This window comes from Rhea pennata, chromosome 1 (assembly GCF_028389875.1).
Source record: "Rhea pennata isolate bPtePen1 chromosome 1, bPtePen1.pri, whole genome shotgun sequence".
In the NCBI taxonomy this organism is placed as follows: domain Eukaryota; kingdom Metazoa; phylum Chordata; class Aves; order Rheiformes; family Rheidae; genus Rhea; species Rhea pennata.
In genome coordinates, this window is record NC_084663.1 from 199,057,965 (window position 1) to 199,081,117 (window position 23,153).

The 23,153-nt window shown below is 43.4% G+C and overlaps 1 protein-coding gene across 1 annotated transcript in view; it reads left to right on the forward strand.

Moving 5' to 3' along the window:
- The first annotated feature begins 6,100 nt into the window (after positions 1-6,100).
- SLC35F2 (solute carrier family 35 member F2) overlaps positions 6,101-23,153 on the forward strand; it is a 45,132-nt gene continuing 28,079 nt past the window's right edge. The window contains exons 1-3 of the mRNA XM_062583963.1: positions 6,101-6,349; positions 6,705-6,812; positions 7,632-7,694. Of these exons, the coding sequence (XP_062439947.1) occupies positions 6,101-6,349; positions 6,705-6,812; positions 7,632-7,694 (420 nt within the window). The remainder of the gene's footprint in view (positions 6,350-6,704; positions 6,813-7,631; positions 7,695-23,153) is intronic.

Genomic DNA, 23,153 nt, shown 5'->3' on the forward strand with positions numbered 1-23,153 from the left:
AAGTGGCACTATTTCACTGTGTAATGAACACACATTAGCAAAGCAATAAAGAAGTTTCTTCAAATAAATAATAGCTTTTTTAAAGGGCAAATTTTAAACTGTTTGCATTCCTTATTCTGTTTTATTGGAATTATAATGTAAATTTGAATAAAGTGAACTCAAATGACAGTTTTTCAATGGTGTATCAATACTGCTGGACTAATGTTAAGCCCTAAAACTAATTTTTGCTAGCTGTGTCCTCTTGAAGAATTAGAGATGTAGACTGTACAATCTTAGATATTGTTTGAAAGAGTGAAAAAAACATTTTGCCAACTGGCTGTTCAACAGCAAGGTCAAGAGGAACTTCAAGCAGTAGAGACACAGCTACATGTACTATTTCAGTAAGCAATCTAACTGGTATCCTCAGCTGTGTGAAAACTGCAGCCACGTCTAGCCTCGCAGCCGCTCGAGCTGCAGTTGGATGTGCGGGCTGGCTGGGTGGAGGGGCTGCAGGAGCTGGGGGAGCCATGGCCAGGCAGTGGTTCCTGGGGCAGCTCTCTGCGGGTGGGTGGCTGGGCATCAGCCGTGTGCAGGGCTGGGCCGAGAGGGCAATGGGAGGAGCAGCTGGTTGGGGCTGAGGTTTTAACGCAACTCTCAGCATGAGCCTTTGCTTCAGGAAAAGTTTCTGAGCGAGCTCAGAAACACCTTAGAGACCAAAGACTATCAATGAGGGCAGTGAAATCTGCAGGCAGGACTCTCCTGGGGCCGAGAGCAGCCAGGGCTGTGCCACACTGCGGCTGCGCCAGCTCCTGGCCTTGCAAGCGGGCTGCACCCAGGCATTGGGGCTCGCAGTGGGGCTTGCGCTGCAGCTCCCCCTTGTACTGGCACCTGCCTCTCTGCTATTTTTTGCAGTGACTAAGGGATGGGATAGCAAAAATTGTGCAGAGAGAATGATCACCTGATGAGATGGGGAAAAGAGGCTTCATTTTCACACTTTGTACTCAGAGGAAGTACAGCAAGAAGCTGGTAAATGGATTTGTTCATGCATGCATCAGTGCGAACTAGGATTAACTACTAGGCTACTGAATGCTAATGAAGACATCTATTGCTCTCATTAATGTAAACAAATACATATTCTCAATATCACTTTAAATTTTCTTACTAGAGTCTCAGTAGTGAGGAGTACATTTCTTGCTGATAAAGCTGAACCTAATATAAACAGTCTCTTTTTGTTGGCAAAGGCTTACTATGCACACTTCACAAAACTATGATTAAGGTTGCAGCAATCCTACTGTTCAAACTCTGCTTAAAATGACACTGACTGTAGTATAGTTCCTCTTTGTTTTTTATGCTGTTAAGTAGCTAGACATGGAATTATTTTGAAATTTCCCCGTGTACTTTGGAAAATTTTACATATCATAATCTATGTGAATTATAGTGAGTAAAATTAGCTACAAATGTAGTAAAGAAATACATATACCATAATGTCATAATTACCTTAACTCTTATCAGGTCCCTCTAACATTACTGTTGATGTTAAAATCTTGTTTCTGGAAGAAAAGTTAGGAAAATATCCTTCAGAATGAAAATGGGAAGTAACGTATGTATCAGAAAAAGGAGCAGCGGTTATGCACTGCTAGCAAATTGCATTTTGGTAATTTGGAGAAATATATTTTTAATGGATAACTATTGGACCTACATCAAACTCATAATGAATCGTCTCACAAATATCAATATATTTATATATACTCTGCTGCAACAATATTTATGTCAAGAGACGGGGCTGAGATTCAGCTGACTTGCCTGAGGTCATACGGTCAAGTTGGGCAGAGCTGAAAATTATAAACCTCTGGACTTAAACAATCCTACTCTACTTTCTTAACTGCAAGTTTATGCTTTCACCCACTTTTGCTCTGCAACACTCAGCAGCAGACAGCTAAATTAAAATGTTGAAGAATATATATATATACATATACATATATATATATATATTGTTCTAACTTCATTAAACCTGAGTTGGCCTCATAGTAGTGAAAATACTAGTAGTGAAAATACTTCAATATTTTACATTCCTGGCCTTCTGTTATGTCTCTCATGGTCTCACGCTCAGCTCTCATGACTAAGGTACCAGAATATCAATATGCATCTGCTAGATCTCTTGGTGCTTTTTTCCTTTGAATTTACTGAGAGCTCCTCCAAATAGTCTTTCTGTAGGAATAATGTCTGCAACTAATCTTTCTACAGTAAAGCTCAGAAATAACTTAAAATATTTGTATTTCTAAGTATGAAGACTTAAGTTTGGTAACAGAGGCAAGGTATTTAGGGAGAGAGAGCATCTTTCATTAAACCACCAGACACCAGTGGAATATATATTGATTATGTATTGATTGATGTATTGATGGAATATGTATTGATCACATACTCTTCAGCTCTGATAAAGCTCCAGCAAACATCAAACTTCGGAACAGATTGGGAGCAGTATACTTTGCAAAAAACTCATCTATTTGTAAAAAGGCAGTCAAACTTTGTGGAACAAAGCATGTCAACAAAGAAAAAAGTAATAGACTTTTGAAGGTGTTAGAGAGAGATAGCAAATTCCTATTCGTGATGTGTTAGCAGGAACTGAGGAGGGTGAAGAAAAATTAACGGGCCATAAATTTTTGAGATGGTGGAGTTCAGGATCCTGCAGGAAAGAAGTAAGGCAACAAGCAGGATTGCAACTCTGGACTTCAGGAGAGTGGACTTTGGGCTCTTTGGAGACCCAGTTGGAGGAATCTCAGCCTCACCTCCATCCCTGGAAAGGTGATGGAACAACTTGTTCTGGATGTCATCTCCAGACATATGGAGGAAAAGAAGGTGATCAGGAGTAGCCAGAATGGATTCACCAAGGGGAAATCCTGCTTAACCAATCTGATAGCCTTCTCGGATGGCATGACTGGCTGGGTAGATGAGGGGAGAGCAGTGGACGTTGTGTACCTTGACTTCAGCAAGGCTCTTGACACTGTCTCCCATCACATCCTCCTAGAGAAGCTCAGGAAGTGTGGGTTAGACGAGTAGATAGTGAGGTGGATTGAGAACTGGCTGAAAGGCAAAGCTCCGAGGGTCGTCATCAGTGGCATGGAGTCTAGTTGGAGGCCTATGGCTAGTGGCGTCCCCCAGGGCTCAGTCCTGGATCCCATCCTGTTCAACTTCTTCATCAATGACCAGGATGAGGGGACAGAGTGACTCTTCAGCAGGTTTCCTGATGATCCCAAGCTGGGAGGAGTGTCTGACACACCTGAGGGCTGTGCTGCCATTCAGAGAGACCTGGACAGGGTGGAGAGCTGGGCAGAGAGGAACCTCCTGAGTTTCAACAAGGGCAAGTGCAGAGTCCTGCACCTAGGGAAAAATAACCCAAGGCACCAGGACAAGCTGGGGGCTGACCTTCTGGAGAGCAGCTCTGCAGAGAAGGACCTGGGAGTGCTGGTGGATGACAAGTTGACCATGAGGCAGCAATGTGCCCTTGTGGCCAAGAAGGCCAATGGTCTCCTGGGTGCATTGGGAAGAGCACCTGTTGCCAGCAGGTGGAGGGAGGTGATCCTGCCCCTCTCCTCAGCCCTGGGGAGGCCTCATCTCGAGCCCTGTGTCCAGTTCTGGGCTCCCCACTACAAGAGAGACATGGAGCTACTGCAGAGAGTCCAACATCGGGCTGCGAAGATGATCAGAGTGCTGGAGCACCTGCCGTATGAGGAACGGCTGCGAGAGCTGGGCCTCTTCAGCCTGGGGAAGAGAAGACTGAGGGGGGATCTTATCAATGTGTACAAGTACGTGAAGGGAGGGTGTCAAGGGGGTGGGGCTGAACTCCTTTCAGTTGTCCCATGTGACAGGACAAGAGGCAATGGGCAGAAATTGAAGCACAGGAAGCTCCACCTTTACGTGATGGGGAATTTCCTCACTGTGAGAGTGACGGAGCACTGGCACAGGTTGCTCAGTGAGGCTGTGGAGTCCCCTTCTCTGGAGATGTTCAAAACCTGCCTGTATGCAACCCTGTCTAACATGCTCTAGGTGACCCTGCTGAGTGGGGAGGTTGGACTAGATGATCTCCAGAAGTCCCTTCCAACCTTACTGATTCTATGAAAACCTTTAGAGAGTAACGGGAAATATGTTGGAAAGTTTTGCATTTATTGCTTGGCTTGATCTCATTGCATTTGTTATTAGTTGTGCTGTAGGAACTTTCTTTCTAATAATGTGTCTGGAATGCCAGGGAGCCGTTCACAGGCGAAGGAGAAAGGAAGATTCTAGGAAAACAGAGTGGGAGTTACGAGATCCTTTCAGCATTTGGTATAATTAATTATATCCTGTATATATTTTGACTCCTATATGGTTGGTAAGGGTATTTTTATAGTGTTCTAAGAGTATCTATGTAATCCGGTGGTTCATTCAAAGGTACACTCTGACCTCTTAGAGGATGTCCTTGGTTGGTGAAGGTTTTCCTTTGTTGAGACAGGTACATACCTGCTAGAACATGTATATAAACATCATAAAAAATAGCTGCACAACTTCATCATCAAAATTCATGCATTCCACACATGCACATCTTAGATCCAGTTCGTCCTGAAATATTAAAATGGCCTTGTGGAGATGATGGAAGTGAAATTACTCTGTAGGGAATGAACTCACAGAAAGAGTCAGTAAAGAACAGAAATATCCAGCTGGAACAAGGAAGACTCTTCCTAACTCCCCAAACCTCATCTTTAAGAAGGACCTACAATGTAACTTCAAAGACAAGCCTGGGAACTAAAAGTCATAACTCTTCTGAGTATTATCAGGCAATCAAAAAAATATCCATAGATGTTTTATAACCATTAAATAATTTTTAGTTTTCCCCACATCTCACCAACAGTTTGTTTCTGTATGAGACAGAAATCCTGATTTCTCCAGTTTGCCCTGTCTATTTAAGAAATGCTACTTCTAACTTTTTCTGGGTGAGGTGGCTCTCTCCATGGATGTGTGTGCATAAAGATCTAAGCACTAGCAACTGGAGGAGTCATGGATCATAGAGGCTCGTGCATTTGGGATACCAGCAATTGCAGAGATCAGAGTGAGTGTGTCAGTATGTATGTGTAGCAGTTGGCATGAGTTAGGCTGAATTAGCACTGCTGTTGACATGGTTGACACCATGAACTTTACCTGATGTTTTACAGTAGTAGAAGCAGACAAAAATATGATCAACCAGCTGTCCCAAGCAACAGAATAGTTTTGGTTTTAGGAAAAAGACAGGCAAGCTACACAAACAACCTATTGATCATCAAGTAGTGTAAAATTGTCCAGAATTGTCTAGAGCTGACTGTAAGTGCCAGCAAAATAACAACAAAGCAGAAGAGAACAGCAAATTAGAAAACAAATGGGCCAATCATCAGCAAAGTATTCTCTACCCTATCCTATAACTAAGGACACTAAAGAAAGCTGCACTAGCCAAGGGTGGCTGCAAAAAGACGCTGGGGGAAAATCCCATGATCCTGCACCAGGATCTGCAGCCATCTCTCCAATCTCTGGGGAACCCCAGGAACAGAAAAGATCCCTCATGACCATGCACCAGGAGTATGCACAGTGTGACAGGGAACCACCACGCCAATCCATTTCACCTCTCTCAAGGACTGTGCCATTTCCCCCACAGGATGGGGAGGCTATGTAAGAAACCATAGTGCTAACCTGCCCAGCTTCCCTCCCTCGCTGTACCATCTCTTTCATGGCACAGGGAAGTCATGTATTTCATAATATTGCATATACCTGCAATTAAAGTGCTTTGGTATTCAAATTCATTTGATCTTCTGTATGGGGCATAAATGGCAGGGTTTTGGTAGCCAAGGGCTTTGGAGGTGACCTGTGTGGGAGGAAGTCATGAACCACCCTGTGCCAGTCATAGCCAGCTCTTGTCAACTCTGTTATGGATAAAAACAATCCACCATACACCAAAACTCCAACCAGTCAGAAGAGCATGTGGCATCTCTGCTAAAACATACTTCAGAAAGGGCAGTAGCTACTGGGGAAGAGAGGAGGAGGGGCTGGATGATGGTGCACATGAGGACACACAAAAGGAAAGACGTGGGGAAACCTGTAAAGGAGACACAGGAGGGCGCTCATGAGGAGAGACACAAGAGGAGATACAAAAGTGGACATGTTTGGAGAAACAAAATGGAGGAGGCAAGTAGAGGAGGATATTGCTGGAGACACAGTGGGAGATGTAGTCTTAGAAGCAGGTGCTCCATGCCAGAAGAAGTATACCTCTGAGGAACTGCGGTCTGTGGGGGACCCACACCAAAGCAGCTACACATCTGAGGAGACTGCAGCCTGTGGAGAAATCCACACAAAGTCACGTACACCTCAGAAGGCACTTGGCCCACGGATGATCCAAACTAGAGCAGGGATACCTCTGAAGGGACTGTGGCCTATGGGAGCAAGTATACCCCCCCCATAGAGACAGCAGCCCATGGAGAACCCATGCTGTAGCAGGGACACACCTGAAAGGACTGTGGCCCATGGAGGAACTTACATTGGAATAGGAACAGCTGAGGAGACTGTGGCCCGTGGAGAACCCACACTGGAGCAGAGGCACCTCCAAAAGGACTGCAGACCATGGAGGACCCAGATTGGACCACTGGAAGAAATGAGTGGGAGGCAGAGAGCAGCAGGGAGAGACTGCTGGGTGCTGACTCTCAGCTCCTGCACTGCCTGTCACTTCACAGAAGGGTGTGAGTGTATCATGCAGTGAAGTCAATGGCACTACAGATGAGGAAGGGAGAAGAGTTGTTGGACAGAAGCTGAGCCTGGGAAGTGGGAGCAAAGATGTTTCCGTAAGTATTTGTTTGTTTGTCTTCTTTGTTTCTCACTACCTTAGTCAGTAATTAAAAGCTAACAATTTACAACTGGCAACAAATTAAATTAAGTGAAATTCCCTGAATAGAGACTATTTTGATTGTGACACTTCCACAATGTCATTTCATTGTAAGCCATGACAGTATGTTGGTGTGTGTAATCATGAGTGCACATCAAGTCGGACCAGCCAGCACAAACTGGATGGAGTTCTTCAAGGAGATGACAGCCATTTGCAGAACAATCTGATAATCAAATTAATAAAATTATTTGGCCTCAAGTCACGTAAGAGCAGTCCAGGTAAGCTTGCTCTCTTCAGAAATAATCAAAGAAGCCAGACGAGACCCCTGTTTTTACCAAAATATAGAAGAGCTTCAAAATTCTTTATCCGATCCCACCGTGAAATATTCTTCCTCAGTAGAGCTCATTTTGTTAGAAAAAAGGCCATATCCAACACATGTTTTGAGCATATGCAGAACTGGAACAGCTCCTCTGTGCCTGGACCTATGTGTCCAAGCATTTTACAGAACTGAGACATGGAAGTCCATATAGTGCTGTGGGATTCGAATGTCATGATACAAAGGCCTGTGCAGAGAGCTGGCATCTCAGCTGTTTCTAAATGATTGACAACTGCATTAAAGTTTTTATTTCCTTATGCTGCCTTGAGGAAAAGCCATGGGAAATTTCTAGCCTTCCTTCTGCTGCACAAAAATGCTCCATTTAATCTCTTGTTGGGAAATAGTTTGTCCCTGGAACTACCCTGAAGCTGCTCTCTTCCGGTTCTTTTGCTTTCTCTGTAGAAAGGGAGAGTATGCAATGCTATAGCACTGCAAAAGGAGAAAAAGCCTTACTTGACTTTCAAGGTAATGACTACAGAATTGTTTACACATTTACCAAGGGGTAAAAACAGTGGTAACCAAGCAGCTCAGGGAATATTTGAAACTCTTTAATATCTCAGGAGTCAATAGGCTCAGGCATGGAAATAAAGTGTTGAAGTCACACAGTCGTTGCTGGCTAGCTCAATCTATCTTACTGTCCCAGAATACTCTTGCTTGACCTCCACCTGATTTGAAAAAGTGACCCCTGTGAATAGCCGTTAGGGGAACAGGTAAATCTTCTCCTTTATTAACAGAAGGTTCAAAGACTGAGGGGCTTCTACTTCAGATGATCATCAGTGGAAAAAAGGGAGATTTTTTTAAAGCAGATGTAAAACATCACATTTTTCCTCAGGAGTGAATAAAATGATGTCCTATGGACACTGTAGAGTTAAGCCGCCTTCTGTCAGGCCTTGTTACAAGAGCTGTTGTCTGATAGCATCAAGATGACTGAAGAGGACAGTGGTAAGAGCACCTAAACTGAAATCTTCTAGCACTTATCAATTACATTATACGTGAAAGAGCAGAATCCACAGTTAGACTATAAAGAAACTGCAGCCTTCATGATTAGGGAAGACACTCTGCTCAAGCTTTCTGTCCTAAGAGTCAAAGTGGAATGTTGACATAGTTTGTCTTGTTTGTGATTTCTGTTCAGATTGTTTGCAAGTATTTTCCTATAGATCAGGCCATAGACTCTATTATGACCAGCCTGGATGGTGTGCTGTCTGTTAGACCCACTTGTAAGACAGCTAGAAAGTGCACCATCGCTTTTCTGCAGGAATGGGGAAGATAAATACTCCAGTAAGGAATCACTCAGTGTGTTTACATGTGTGTGAATGACAAAGAGCAGGTCACCCTTGCAAGTGAGACAAGGCTTCAGCACAGAAATAGGGGTGCAGTTTAAGAATAGATCTTGAAAAATTGTCACAGAATTGCTCATTTACTTAAGAATTTTGTCTGGATTCCAGAGAAGGAAATGGAAAGAATGAAAGGATTATGTTTCTTTCTTACTGTGTTCCATTCAAATGCTAAAGTCCTTGTTGTTGTTTACACCTATTTGACAACTCTTAAGCAAGACAGCCTGATATATTTACTACATGCAGTATCTGTCCTCGTCCACTAACACCCAGAGGCAGTGATCAACAGCCTCTTCCAGAAACATGTGCCAGTGGACAGGCATATGTCATTCCTCACTTCCCCTAGACCTTCACTGCCTTGAGGGGAATTCTGTCAAGAGGCAGGTCATTCTTCTCCCTCAAAGTAAAGGCTGAATGTTGCAAGATCATATTCTTACGCATTTGTCAATAACCTAACCTCATAAAGCTCTGTTCTAGACAAGTATTATTTCCTCTCCAAGGTATTGCAGGTATAAAAGCATAAGGAACCATATGCAAATTTCTGTTAAATTGCAGTGATATTTGGGGGTTATGGAGGATTCCTGGTAGATCCTACTTATATTTAGCTCCTGAAGCTTTCAATGGACAAATTAAAGAACCTGCAAACAACAACAGGACTCTGATCGTGACACAAACAATAATCAGACTGCTATGGAAGCTCTCACGGTTTGTCCAACAACAGACATACCTCTGCCTCCTTCAGATGAGATTATGTTGCCTGAAAGGTAGTAGTATGACAGACTTGTTACAGAGGCCCCTTTTCAGAGATGTTCTTTCTTTGCTTTGCTGCTTGTGGATCAAATACAGCATTCTTGTATTTGGCTTCTAAATAATGCTCTGGAAGGAGAAAGTTTTGTGCACTTGCTAATCCACCAGACTCACAGTGTACTTTGCTAGATCATTCGCACTTTTATCAGTGTGGGAAGCCAAGGTGGTTTGTAGCTCCCAGTCTGCAAAGCGGTGAAGTCAAAATTCCAGACAATATAAGTCTGGAAGGCAATGGTGGAAAATGTGTATTTTCAACAGGTTGTTATTATTTTTTTTTTCTGGAGATAATCTGCCATCTTTGAGGTGATGTCCACTCTGCAATTTAAGGAGCCTGTTCAACACATGCTTTCCTGCTTATTTGCAATCCTGTTAAAGCTGAGAGGAGATATTTTTGCTCTCAGCAAGAGTCCAAAGAAAGCTCTTACTGAAGGGACATGGAAGTGATGACAATCTTCATGGTAATGAGCAAAAAAAACGACAGATGAATGGCATTGACTTCAGTTCATATAAGCAGTTCATGCTTTTTTCATGGTAATGAGAGTTATTTGGTCTGCCCTATTGTCTGCATGTAGAACAGATTGCTATTACTGCTTTTATTCCCCTTTTCTTTTCTTTTCTTTTCTGCTTTTCTTTTCTTATCTTTTTCTTTCTTCTTTTCTTATCTTTTTTCTTTTCCTTTCTTTTCTTTTCCTTTCCTTTCTTTTCTTTTCTTTTCTTTTCTTTTCTTTTCTTTTCTTTTCTTTTCTTTTCTTTTCTTTTCTTTTCTTTTCTTTTTCTTTTTCTTTCTTTCTTTCTTTCTTTCTTTTTCTTTTTCTTTTTTTCACGGAGAAATTTAACTTCCTGGCTCTGAAGATGCTACCTAGATGGCTTTTTTGAGTCTTTCCTCTTGTCTATACAGACAGGAATTTCACTCCTTTCCCTTTGTACTGATCACAAACTGTGTGTTGGCTAAAAACTGTTTTTTTCAGAAAGGATCTGAACATCTCAAAAAGCTCATTACATACATCCACTTTTCTGAGAGTCTTCTGAGTATAGGTGGGTTAAAATTGACTCTCCTCCTTTTCACTAGCTCCTCGACTGGAAGTGATGTCACCACCTTCTGCTGTCCCTCACTGCTCAAAAGCAGACCTCCTTCTCTCAGATGTCCTGCATCAAGCCTAGATCTGGCATAACTTCATCCTAGGTGAGCATGGACTTGGAGCCCTTGTTTGTACCCAAAAAGAAAAGCTCTCAATGCACTGAAAATGCCTTCCTCCATCAAGGAGTCTATAATATTCCTCAGAGAGGGACTATGATTATAGATTATGCCATTAAAGACTCATCCCCACACACAAAGGAATACAGAGGAATATTGACAGATGGGGGCATCCCAGTAACCATATCAGAGAAACAGAGCCTCCTGACCTGGGTCATCCCAGGGCTGTTAGAGGGCAGTGATCAGCCCTATGGGTTAGAATTGAAACCCAACTCACGAGTTAATGGGAAAGGCTTTACTGAGGGGGTTACAGCCTACAGGTGTATGGGACTTACAATGGGATGCAGGAGAGGAGCATTTGGGGATTATAAAAGACATCTTAGGATGTGGAGGAAAGGAACCAAAGGTGGGAAAAAGGAGGAGTCTATGTAGTTTGGGGAGGAACAAGGGTGGGGAACCGAGAGGGATATGGGGTTAAAAGGAGCCAATTGTGTGTATACATGTTACTGGCCAGCATGCTTTATCTGACTGTGGCCTGCACCTATCATGGCAGTCTGTCCTGTCTTCTTACTGAACATGGATGAGAAACAGCTTTTGTGCTATTACTGGACAGGCTATTCCTATGAAGTATTGAGCTATGTCTCTGTGGGGACAGGTGAGACAGGCCACTGCTCACGATGGAAAGGAGCCGGCAAATCCAGGAATACCGAGGAAGAAGAGGCTCAAAAGAAAGACCCGAGCCCATGACAATGCAGGGAAGAGAACCCTGAAAGGGCACTGCAAAGATGCGGGACAAGAGCGGCCTCGGAAGAGGAGCGGCTGGTGAGGCTGTGACAACGACCTCCGAGACTATCAGCCGTGACGCAAAGCCAGAGTGACGGACTGCCCCTTTTAGTAGGCCACACAGAATGAGACGAGATCCCTTGGCGCGATGCCGATGACTCACACCAGGCAAAGGACAACGGATGCCTACCACGCTACTGCTACACAGTGTGGGCAGTGCTCCTTGAGCACAAAGAACAAGAGCAACAGGTTTCTTTTGAGATGACTGGCCAGACCTAACAACTGTTCAGAATAATCAGAGGTCGTTAAAGAGTATCTCTCTCTGTGACAGGGAGTCTCAGAAGGCCAAACTGGCAAAAAAATAGCAGCCAGGTCTGGGTAGTTGGCTATCTGTGTTACCATTGAGCCACTGCTGTAAGCTTAAATTGGAAAATAATGCATGCCAGTTAAGGAGAAACTCATGGAGTACTTCTTTGGGACTCAGAGTCTCTGGACAAGCCAATGGATGAGAAACAGCTTTTGTGATATTACTGGACAGGTTATTCCTATGAAGTATTGAGCTATGTCTCTGTGGGGACAGGTGAGACACAGGAGTCTGTTTATGTTAGAATGACTTAAGACTCCAAGATGGGTAGATGATTCCAGAATGTGCTTGTCCACAGTGCTTCTATTTTCTGCTAAAACAGAGATTAAGTTTTTGTATGGCTGCAATAGCAGCCTCAGGCCATTTCTGGGTGCTCTTATTCTGCATTTTGGCTTGCCTGGCCCTTGGTGAGGGCTTGCTCTAGGAATCCCTGGGTAAGAATTGCAGTGGAAGATTTTTTTTTTAATTTCAAAACACCTGAGAGGTTTTTGAATACTGCAGTGAATGTAATAGTCCTGTTCTGTTCTCTGTAAAACTTTCTCCTTTGCCAAGTCTAGGAGGGGGTGAGGAGATGCTTGCTCCCTGTATGGAAACAACATAGACCTCACTTAAGCTAGGATTAATTTAGGTAAATCTCTTCTCAGAGCCCTCTCCTCAGCCATATGGAAAGTACAGTACATGTGTAGAGGCATATGTAGGGGGACACAGAAAGCAGAAGAACTGGAAACAAGCCATACATAATTTCTAGAGTACTGATGCTAGAAGTAGATGCACACAAGCCCTTTAGCACCCAAGCCTCTATTCAGAGGAGTATTTGTCTGTATTGTATGCATAAGAATCATTTAATCCACCAACAAAAGGTCACTACAAATGCAATGCAGAATATTGCTGAAACTTCAACTTGCAAGCCTTACCATCCACAAAAAATTATTTGTAGTGTGCAAGTGCAGGGACAGAATTTCCAGATGTGAACAGAAGGGAACTTGTAATCAACAAAAGAGGGCTGAAGCAGGGTCACCACAAGTGTATGCAAGTAAACAGGGAAGTGCGTACTGCACGGTGTTATGGGGAAAGCTCTCATGTTCTGAGAAATCAGCATACTTGTGTGCCTCTCTGAAGCACCTGTATGCTAATGCATGCAGGATGGGGAACAAACAGGAAGAATTAGAAGTCTGTGTGCAGTTACAGGGCTATGATCTCACTGGGATCATGAACAAATGGTGGGATAGCTCACAGAGCTGGAATGCTACAATGGATGGAAAGACAGGCTGGGAAGGTGGGAAGGGAGAGTTGCCCTCTATGTGAGAGAGCAGCAAGAATGCATGGAGCTCTGCCTAGGGACAGGTGAGGAGCCAGCTGAGAGCTTGTGGGTCAGGGCTAGTGAGCAGACCAATATTGGTGATGTTGTGACATCATCTGCTATGGACCAGTTGATCAGGAAGCTGTAGGTGAGGCTTTCTTCAGAGAACTGGAAGAAGCCTCATGTTTGCAGACCCTGGCCTTCATGAGGACCACCCCAATATCTGCTGGAAGGATGACACAGCAGAGCACAAGTAATCCAGGAGGTTTCTGGACTGTATTCATGAACTGATGAGGAAAGGCACTCTGCTGGACTTTAGACTTGCAAATAAGATTGGGATGTGAAGATCAGGGGAAGGGCAGCCTTGACTACCATGACCATGACATGGTGGAGCTAAGGATCCTGCAGGGAAGGAGAAGGGCAAAAAGAAAGATCAAAACACTGGACTTCAGGAGAACAGACTTTGGCCTCTACAAGGATTTGCTTGGAAGAATCCAAGGGAGATGGCCCTGGAGGGAAGAGAAGTCCGAGAGAGCTGGTGGATGTTCAAAGATCATCTCTTCTGAGCTCAAGAATTGTCCATTTCGAAAAGCAGGATATCAAGTAAGGGCAGGAGGAGGTCTGCCTTGATGAGCAAGGAGCTCCTGAGTAAACTCAAAAGTATAAAGAAAGCATACAAGAGGTGGAAGCAGGGACAGATGCCCTGGGAGGAATACAGAGATGGTGTCTGAGTGTGCAGGGATGGGGTTAGGAAAGCCAAAGTCTGCTCAGGGTTGAATCTGGCAAGAGATGTGGAAGGCAACAAGGAGGGCTTCCACAAGTATGTCAGCAGCAAAAAAGAACACTGAGGAAAATGTGGCCCTGCTACTAAATGATGCAGGGGCCCTGGTGCCATACAGAAAAGGCAGAGATACTGAATGCCTTCTTTGCCTCAATCTTTACTGGTAAGACTGGGTCTCAGGACTCTAGGATCAGAAGGAAAGTCTGGAGCAATGAAAACTTAGCCTCGGTGTAGGAGGATCAGGTTAGGGAATACTTAAACAAACTGAATGTCCACAGGCCATGATGAGATGCAGCCACGAGTGTTGAGGGAGCTGACCAATATCATTGCAAGCCCACTTGTGATCATCTTTGAAGGGTCGTGATGATCATGAAAGGTTCGTAAGGGCTGAATGTCACTTCTATCTTCAAGAAAGGCAAGAAGGAGGATCAGGGGAACTACAGACTGGTCATCTCATCTTGATCCCTGGGAAAGTGATGGAGCAACTAATCCTGGAAAAGCATTGCCAGCAGGTTGAGGAAAGTGGTCCTTCCCCTCTTCTCAACGCTAGTGAGGCCACATCTGGAGTGCTGTGTCTATCACTGGGCTCCCCAGTATGGGATAGACATGGATATAATGGAGTGAGTTCAGCAAAGGGCCGTAAAGATTATAAAGGCATGGAACCATCTGACATATGAGGAGAGGCTGAAAGACCTGCAGCTGTTTAGCCTTGGGAAGGCTCAGGAGGGATCTCATCACTTTGTTTAAATGTTTGATGGGACTGTGTGAAGAAGATGGAGCCAGACCCTTCGCAATGGTGCCAGCAACAGAATGAAAAGCAATGGGCACAAACTGAAACACAGGAAATTCCATCTGAACATAAGAAAACACTTTTTTCTTTTTTCACTGTGCAGGTGGCTGAACACTGGGGCAGGTTGCCCAGAGAGCTTGTGGACTCTATCCTTGCAGATATTCAAAAGCCATCTGGACACAGTCCTTGGCAGCCTGCTCTAGCTAACCTTGCTTTGAGCAGGGGGGGCTGGACTAGATCATCTCCAGAGGCACCTTCCAACTACTCTGTGATTCTGCCATTCTAACTAGAGAAATTAAAGCTCTTTGAAACATGACAACCCCCCTCATAGTTCTTAAAATATACCTGCTCAATAAAAGTGAAGGTGTAACCTCTCTGTGTCTGTAGTGTTTCCACATATGGCTTCACAGTGTGTGAATTATTCATTTGACAGAATTCACATCTTAACATTTACAGTATGATGATGATTGCTAAAGATTTTCCTGGATATGCAGGCAGTGAAACTACTGTTCTTTCCTCTAAACATATACTATGATCTGGCATGCTGAACAAGTGTAATAGATACTGATGAAATTGCTCTTTGCTGTTTAAACAAACTTGACATTACTAATGAAATAGTAAGTCTTTACAATTATTTACACAGAATATTTTGTGATGTTTACACAGGCAGCTTTTTAACAGAACAGCGTCTCTTAGTTTTGCATTTTCATAACCATTGTTACATTCACTCTATGGCTTTTATCTTTTTTCTTAGTTATCACCTGAGTTGCCATGCATACCAGCTTCCTTGGCTGGAGGCAAAGGTGGTCTCTCTGAAACCATTAGAGATTTTTACAATTGTGTAGTTTAGTCAATGCTTATTTCACCACTGTCTCTCTGTTTTTTTTTTTTTTTTTTTTTTTTTTTTTGCTGTGAGTGAAAAGGAATTCAAAATACAAGCAGCTAAAATACCTGAATAACTGTGTTTTTACTTTCTCTCTTTGAAATCTACCTAGTAGCCCTTCTCTATCTGACAGGTCTGCAAGTAGAGCCAAAGTAGAGAAAAACTGCAGTGTCTAGCAACTCAACATCCTACAAAAATGCAAGACCCTGAATTTGCAAAAGGGCAAGGAGATGGCTTAACTTTCAGCATTTCTCGTCTACTCCATAGAGCCTAATAACTTCAACATTGGTGATGAAGACCAATGATCATATTGCATAGCATCAGCTCCACAATACTGTACACTAATAGCTAATTTGGGATATTCTGTTAAAGAATGTTTTGACTAGTTAGTCATAATAATGAACAAGAAGTAACCATTAGAGTATACTGTTAATGAATATTAATCTAGTAAAGTTTTGAAGTTTAAAACTGATGCAATAGATTATATAGTACATCCCTAACACATTAAATATATATATGTGTGTGTGCGTGCACATACATACACATACACATTTTATAGTAAAGCAAGTGACAAAGCTTTTGTTTGTTCAGTATCGGTATGCCAGTCACCATACACAGTATTGCTCCACAAGCCGCTGACCAATCCTTGCATATATAAACGTGTCTGTCGTGGTAAATTTGTGAATTCTGCATCACGCCTGAAGGTGCAAGTCACAGCAAGTCACTTCCTATCAGACAGGCCTGCTTGAACCTCTTGCTCAGGAGACCAGCTTTGTTTCCAGAGATATTTGCAGTGCATCACAGGTCTCTCTGGCTCTGCAGGAAGACACATTCCTGCTACTTTAGTGGAGGGCTAGGGCCCGTGCACCCAAACTGCACCCCACTTGTGAAACAAGGGGCTGTGAAGAACAAGGCTAAGCCATGCAGGATCACCCCATCTCAGAGAGCAGAGCTCCAGGCTGCCCTCTGAACCTCGCTCTCCTCGGACACACAAGTGCTGGGGAGAAAGGCAGGCAGGGCCGGGAGCTGCAGGAGATCCACCTCCCCCGTCTCCCGCAGTCCCAGAGGAGCAGCCGCTCTCCTCCCGTGCCAGCCCCGAGGGCCGCGGCCGAGCGCCCGCCCCGCCGGCCCCTCTGCGCCAGCCCGTCCGCGGGAGGGGCAGAGGGCCCGGGCGTGCAGGCGCCTAACGGCTCGGCGTAACTCGGCTCGTGACGGGGCGCGTGTGTTGGCGCCACAATTCAAACGGCGCGAGGAGGCGCGGGAGGCGGCTGCGAACGAAGGCGGAGCGCGCGCATGCGCCCGCCGCCCGCACCGCCCCCGCCACCCGTTGGGCGGTGCGGTGGAGGCGCCATGTTAGCGCAAGGGGGCGCCCGCTGCCGCGTTGACGGGAGAGGGAGGCACGCAGGGTGCTGGGTGGAGCGGTTAAGTTCTGAAAATCAGCGGTACATCTCACGTGAAACTTTTAAAAGCAAACATGTTTTAACACAGAATAGTAGAAAAGTCGGTGCTGCACCTGCCAAAATCTATGGTTTTCACCACTGATTGCCTTCTGTGAAGTCTCCTTAAATGATGTCATGTCCATTGCTATACCGGAAACATCATCGTGAATATTTCTTAGTGCAAGCAGTACTCAATATGAGACTGTCAGGAAGTACCAAAGGCATCCACCCACTTGCTTTTAAGAAAGTAATTTTCTGAATAAATGTCATGTCTTCTTACTGGAAAGTACTACACATGCACAGCTTTCTTCTTCAAGTTGCAAGTCATTCGCTCTCTTCCAGCCAAGCCTGCAGATGAAAAATAACTTATTTTGGCAAGATTTGTTAAATCTTGTAAGTGAGAAACATTCAGGTTTTCATATTGCATTCAAATTGATGCATTTATATCAAATGTTCTTACAGGCATTTTAAATTATTTTTTCCTTCCCTATATCCAGTAGTGACAGCTAATCAAAGCCAGCTGACAAGTTCTCCTACTTGCTACTTTGATTTAGGTCAACTTGTATGTAAGCCTTCGGGATGATCCCAAAGTGTGATAAGATCAAAGTTTTAGTTAGATGTGTTTGTGCAATCTGTCACTCCAAATTTATTTGTGTGTAAGAAATTAAAATCTGTCTCTTGATTTTTAAATAAATGAATATCTTTTCTTTCTTTTGATTAAGTTCTGACTTCCTTGTAGGGACTTGGGAAAATGTCTAACAGTTCCAGGTAGATTAAAATATGAATAAATATATATTTGGCAAGCTCTGTTTCTTGAGTGTGCATTATCTAATATACTATACTGTTTACAACTCCAGGAAGCACAATGGTCTTTTCATAACGTAAAAGTGATCTAAAGAAACTTTAACTCACTGTTAATGCAATGCGGATAACAAGAAAGTGTAAGTTATCATACTGAGAGAATTGAACAACCATTCACTGTGCAAAGCAGTTGCAGAAGTAGAAGAAAACTTGGATGTGGTCACTGTAACACTTAGATGTCATGATGTTACTGCTGAGGTTGTGAATTAATATCCTTGTCTGTTTTTGGCAGGCTGAGGAATAGTGGGAATGAACTTAGAGGTGTAAGTGGGCTGAGGGATACTGGTTAACTAAGTGATACTGGTGGATCAAGTGGCTATTAGGAGGTACCTGGAAAGTTTATAAGCCAAAGACATATCACACGGAAAAATCTGTAAATGTAAGAAACTGAACACATGTAGAAAGTTGAAGTTTTTGTAAAACAGTGACTTAATAGTATCATACGAGAGATTCCTGTAAATCAGTCTAGCCATTCTTTTTATTTTACAAATGTAATTTTTCTCATTTAAAACAATGTAAGATAGCAGTGATTCTATAGAACTTGATGGAGGAGGGAGGTTGGACAAGATGATCTCCAGAGGTCCCTTCCAACCTCAACTATTTTAGTGAGATTCACAGAATCACAGAATCACACAGAATGGTTGAGGTTGGAAGGGACCTCTGGAGATCATCCAATCCAACTCTGCTCAAGCAGTTTCACCTAAAGCATATTAGACAGGACTGTGTCCAGGCAGGTTTTGAATATCTCCAGAGAAGGAGACTCCACAGCCTTTCTGGGCAACCTGTTCCGGTGCTCTGTCACTCTCACAGTAAAGATGCTTTTCCTCATATTCAGACTGAACTTCCTGTGTTTCAGTTTATGCCTGTTGCTTCTTGTCCTATCACTTGGCACCACTGAAAAGAGTCCAGCCCCATCTCTTGACATCCTTTCTTAAGGTATTTGTAGATCCCCTCTCAGTCTTTGCTTCTCCAGGCTCAACAGGCCCAGCTCTTGCAGCCTTTCCTCACGAGAGAGGTGCTCCGTTCCTCTGATCATCTTCGTAGCCCTACACTGGACTCTCTCCAGTAGCTCCATGTCTCTCTTGTACTGGGGAGCCCAGAATTGGATGCAGTACTCCAGATGAGGCCTCACCAGGGCTGAGTAGAGCAACAGGATCACTTCCCTTGACCTGCTGGCAACATTCTTCCTAATGCACCCCAGGAGACCATTGGCCTTCTTGGCTACAAGGGCACATTACTGGCAGCATAGCCTTCTGTTGCATCAGCCACTCCTCCCAGCTTGGGATCATTGGCACTCTGTCCCTTCATCTAGGTCACTGATGAGTAAATTGAACAGGATGGGATCCAGGATTGACTGCTAGGGGACACCACTAGCTACAGGCCTCCAACTAGACTGCACCATTGATGATGACCCTCTGAGCTCTGCCTTTCAGACAGTTCTCAATCCACCTCATTGTCCTCTCATCAAACCCACACTTCCTGACTGAGGATGTGATAGGAGACAGTGTCAAAAGCCTTACTGAAGTCAAGGTACACAATGTCCACTGCTCTCCCCTCATCTACCCAGCCAGTCATTCCATCCGAGAAGGCTATCAGATTGGTTAAGCAGGATTTCCCCTTGGTGAATCCATTCTGGCTACTCTTGATCACCTTCTTTTCCTCCATATGTCTGGAGACGACATCCAGAATGAGCTGTTCCATCACCTTTCCAGGGATGGAGGTGAGGCTGAGTGGCCTGTAGTTGCCTGGGTCCTCCTTCTTGCCCTTTTTGAAGACAGGAGTGACACTGGCTTTCTTCCAGTCCTCAGGCACCTCTCCAGTTCTCCAGGACCTTTCAAAGATCATGGAGAGTGGCCTAGCAACTTCATCCGCGAGCTCCCTCAGTACCCATGGGTGCATCCCATCAAGGCCCATGGATTTATGGGTGTCAGGTTTGTCTAAATGATCCTCCTTGACCATGGGAAAAATCTTCCTTTCTCCGGACTTTCTCTTTCATCTCCAGGCTCTGGGATTCCTGAAGGCTGCCCTTAGCAGTGAAGACTGAAGCAAAGAAAGCATTCAGTAACTCTGCCTTCTCTGTATCCTTCACCACCAGGGCACCCACCCCATTCAGCAGTGTGCCCACATGTTCCCTAGTCTTCCTCTTGCTACCAATGTATTTGAAGAAGCTCTTCTTGTTGTCCTTGACATCCCTTGCCAGACTTAATTCCAAATGGGCCTTAGCCTTCCTTGTTGCATCCCTGTGTACTCTGACAACATTCTTATATTCCTCCCAAGTGGCCTATCCCTTCTTCCACATTCTGTGTACTTTCTTCTTCTGTCTGAGTTTGGCCAGGAGCTTCTTGCTCATCAACGCAGGTCTCCTGCCCCCTTTGCTGGATTTCTTTCTCCTTGGGATCCATCACTCTTGAGCTTAGAGGAAGTGATGCTTGAGTATTAACTAGCTCTTTTTGTTCCCTCTTCCTTTTAAGTCCCTGTCCCATGGGAGTCCTCCAAGTAGTTCCCTGAAGAAGCCAAAGTCTGCTCTCCTTAATTCATACTTACATTGACAAAAAAGTGAACCACATTGATCTTTCTGAATTCATTTCTGAAAACAAGCAAAAAATTTCCCTTTGAGCGTATGTTAAACTATAGGTTAAAAAAGTCTTCCAGCATCTTCCAACATGGTGAAAGTTCAACTAAAGTACTGCTGTGTTAAAGGTAGAGCTCATATCATTTACTCAGTAATGGACTATCTTGCCAAGTTTAAAACAAAGAATGGAATGCTGCTCCACAAGTCTGGCTGACACATAATCTCTTTAATTTTTATTTTATTTTACCCAGTATTTTCTTCTCTCTCCTCCCTTAAATAAAGTATTTGTGAACTATTTAGAGTAAAAATATCTAGACCTAAAATCCAAGATTAATAATAGAACAGACTGATAACAAAATCCTTCAATAGTAAGTAGTGGAATAGAATGTTCTCAAGAAAGAGTAATTAGTTTTCTAAGAGAAATGATGTGAAACAAAGGCATATTATTAGAATTTCTCCAGCAGGCAATATGAAATGGATTTTGTATATGTAGGAATTTTAAGAAAAAAGAATTTAGAGCTGTTTACTTCCGCATTATTTATATAACCTTGTAATATCTGGATACTACAGTATCTTTTTATATGTAGAATAGAGTCTTGTTTTACATCATTCTGATGTCTGCTATTACTCACATTTTCTTGAAATTGACAAAAACTAAAATGAAGAAAAACTATTTTGATCTTAGTTCCATATTGAAGATCACACTCCCTTTCTGCTTTTTCATTTATAACATCTAATGTGCTTCTGCAGAATGCTCTTCCTACAAGTGTGGTTTGAAATGTCAGAAGCTGTATTTTGATTTTTAGAATAATGACTTTGATAAAAATAAGTAACATTGTTTCCAGTACAGATGTGAACAGCAACATAACTAAGAAACAATCAATAAATAAGATTATGTAAGACCTCAGAAAGAAACTGGTAGAAGCCATGCTTCTGAGACGTTACATAGTAAAACTACTGAAATTGCTCTACTTGAACACCTTAATAACCATCATTGATTTCTGTTTTTTCAGTGCTATCATCTGCATGTGGAGTACTGTGTTCAGATTTGAGTTCTCCAGTACAAGAAAGACATTGGCATACAGGACTGAGTCCAGCAGAAGGTCACCAAGATGGTCAGGGTGCTGGAGCACAAAACATCCAAGGAGAGGCTGATCAAGCGATGATTTTCTCACGTTTGCAGTCTAATATTCTGCTGCCACTCATCATTCCCCTCATAGACACATAGGCTATGAGTCTACAAGACCTTTGCTTGTTGTATATCCTGTCCATTACACCCTCTCTCTCTGTGTCATCCGTAGTGAGCATGGAAATTAGATACATCCATATCACTAACTACTGATGACCAAGATCCACTTGCAGGACTGATGGCAGATAAGAAACTGTTCTGCCCTTCAAGAGGCCCTACAAATGGGTCAGAAAGCAGGAAAGGTGAAAATAGCATTTTATCTCAGCAGAGGTGTGCTACTTCTTATGGGGCTTTTTTCAATATGGTGATTGATCTTAGAAAAGTAAGGTCATCCCCTTAAGGATAACCAACTCAAAACATCCCATAACAGCAAAACAGGAATCCCATAGCTACTCGGGAGATGAACAAATGGGTGGACACAACACAAACCAGCATATTTGCATGTAGTGCAAGCTAAAATAAACAACATTTTGTGCGTGCTGCCTAGTCTGACAGAAATGGGGCCAAGTGCATTCACTTCATCCACAACAAATCTATGTTGCCAGGAGTTTTGCCTTGGAAAATACAGGAAAAGCTTTCCAAACTTTGGGAATATTCATTAGGCTACAGTTCCTAATTAATATGGAAAGATTGTGTCCCAGTCTGCATATAGGAAACTCTAATGAATTTGGTGGATATTTTAAAATACTATTTTTACAGTCATCAGTATGATCAGCTAAAGAAAAATCAACATTGTGGCTGTTAAACGTTATACCATGAAATCACCAGGGGAATATGATTCGAAAACACAGAGAGAAAGCTGTCCAAGGGTTGGAAGAGCAGTCTCCTTCATTTCAGGGACAGACTGTTTGGAAAAAAAGATCATGTTAGCAGCATGTGCTAAGTAGATGCAAATTTTGATGTTCCTTGGGCTTTGTTATGTCTGCTTTTCAGAGACATAACTCTCAATCTGAAGCTGTAATCTCCAACTTCTCTATCAGCTTTTTAATTAACATTTGTGATATTGCCAACTGTCAAACAGTGCTAGAACACTAAGAGGATTTGAGGGAGTTGTGTTTGGACTGGATGTGAAACTAGTGTCCTTCCAAACTTCATGGGTTGTTAGTGAAATCAGCACTCAGGTCAGTTCGCTTAGGCTTCAGAGGTATTATGTCTGCAACAAAAATTGCATTTTTGCCTGGCCATAGTACCAACTAAGGGGAGAGTCACAATTCAAATAAATGAAACTGAAAATTTTGATTTCCTCAAATAGGCCTGTAGGTAGTATCCAGCCTACTCTCTCCCTGGCCAATGCACCCCACCCCACCTTCCCTCATCCCCTTCCTCATCCCTTCTTCCTGCCACCTCCAGCCTTGGTGAGTGGGTCCCATCTGCAAAATGATAGCCTGCCTTGCCAATCAGGACAGGAAAACTATGGCTTATATGTGGCATGGCCTTTTGGTTGGCTAGGCCGCACCCAGGAAGGGTGCCTTCGGGGCAGCCACCCTGACTCCCCTCTCTGGGCCTGCTTCCTGCTGCCTCCCTAGCCATAGCCTGTGGTGCGTCTTGGTCTAGCCACCCAATGTGCCTCACACATCTGTTCGGCAGTGTTGTAAAACAGATTAATAATAATAAAAAAAAGTTATC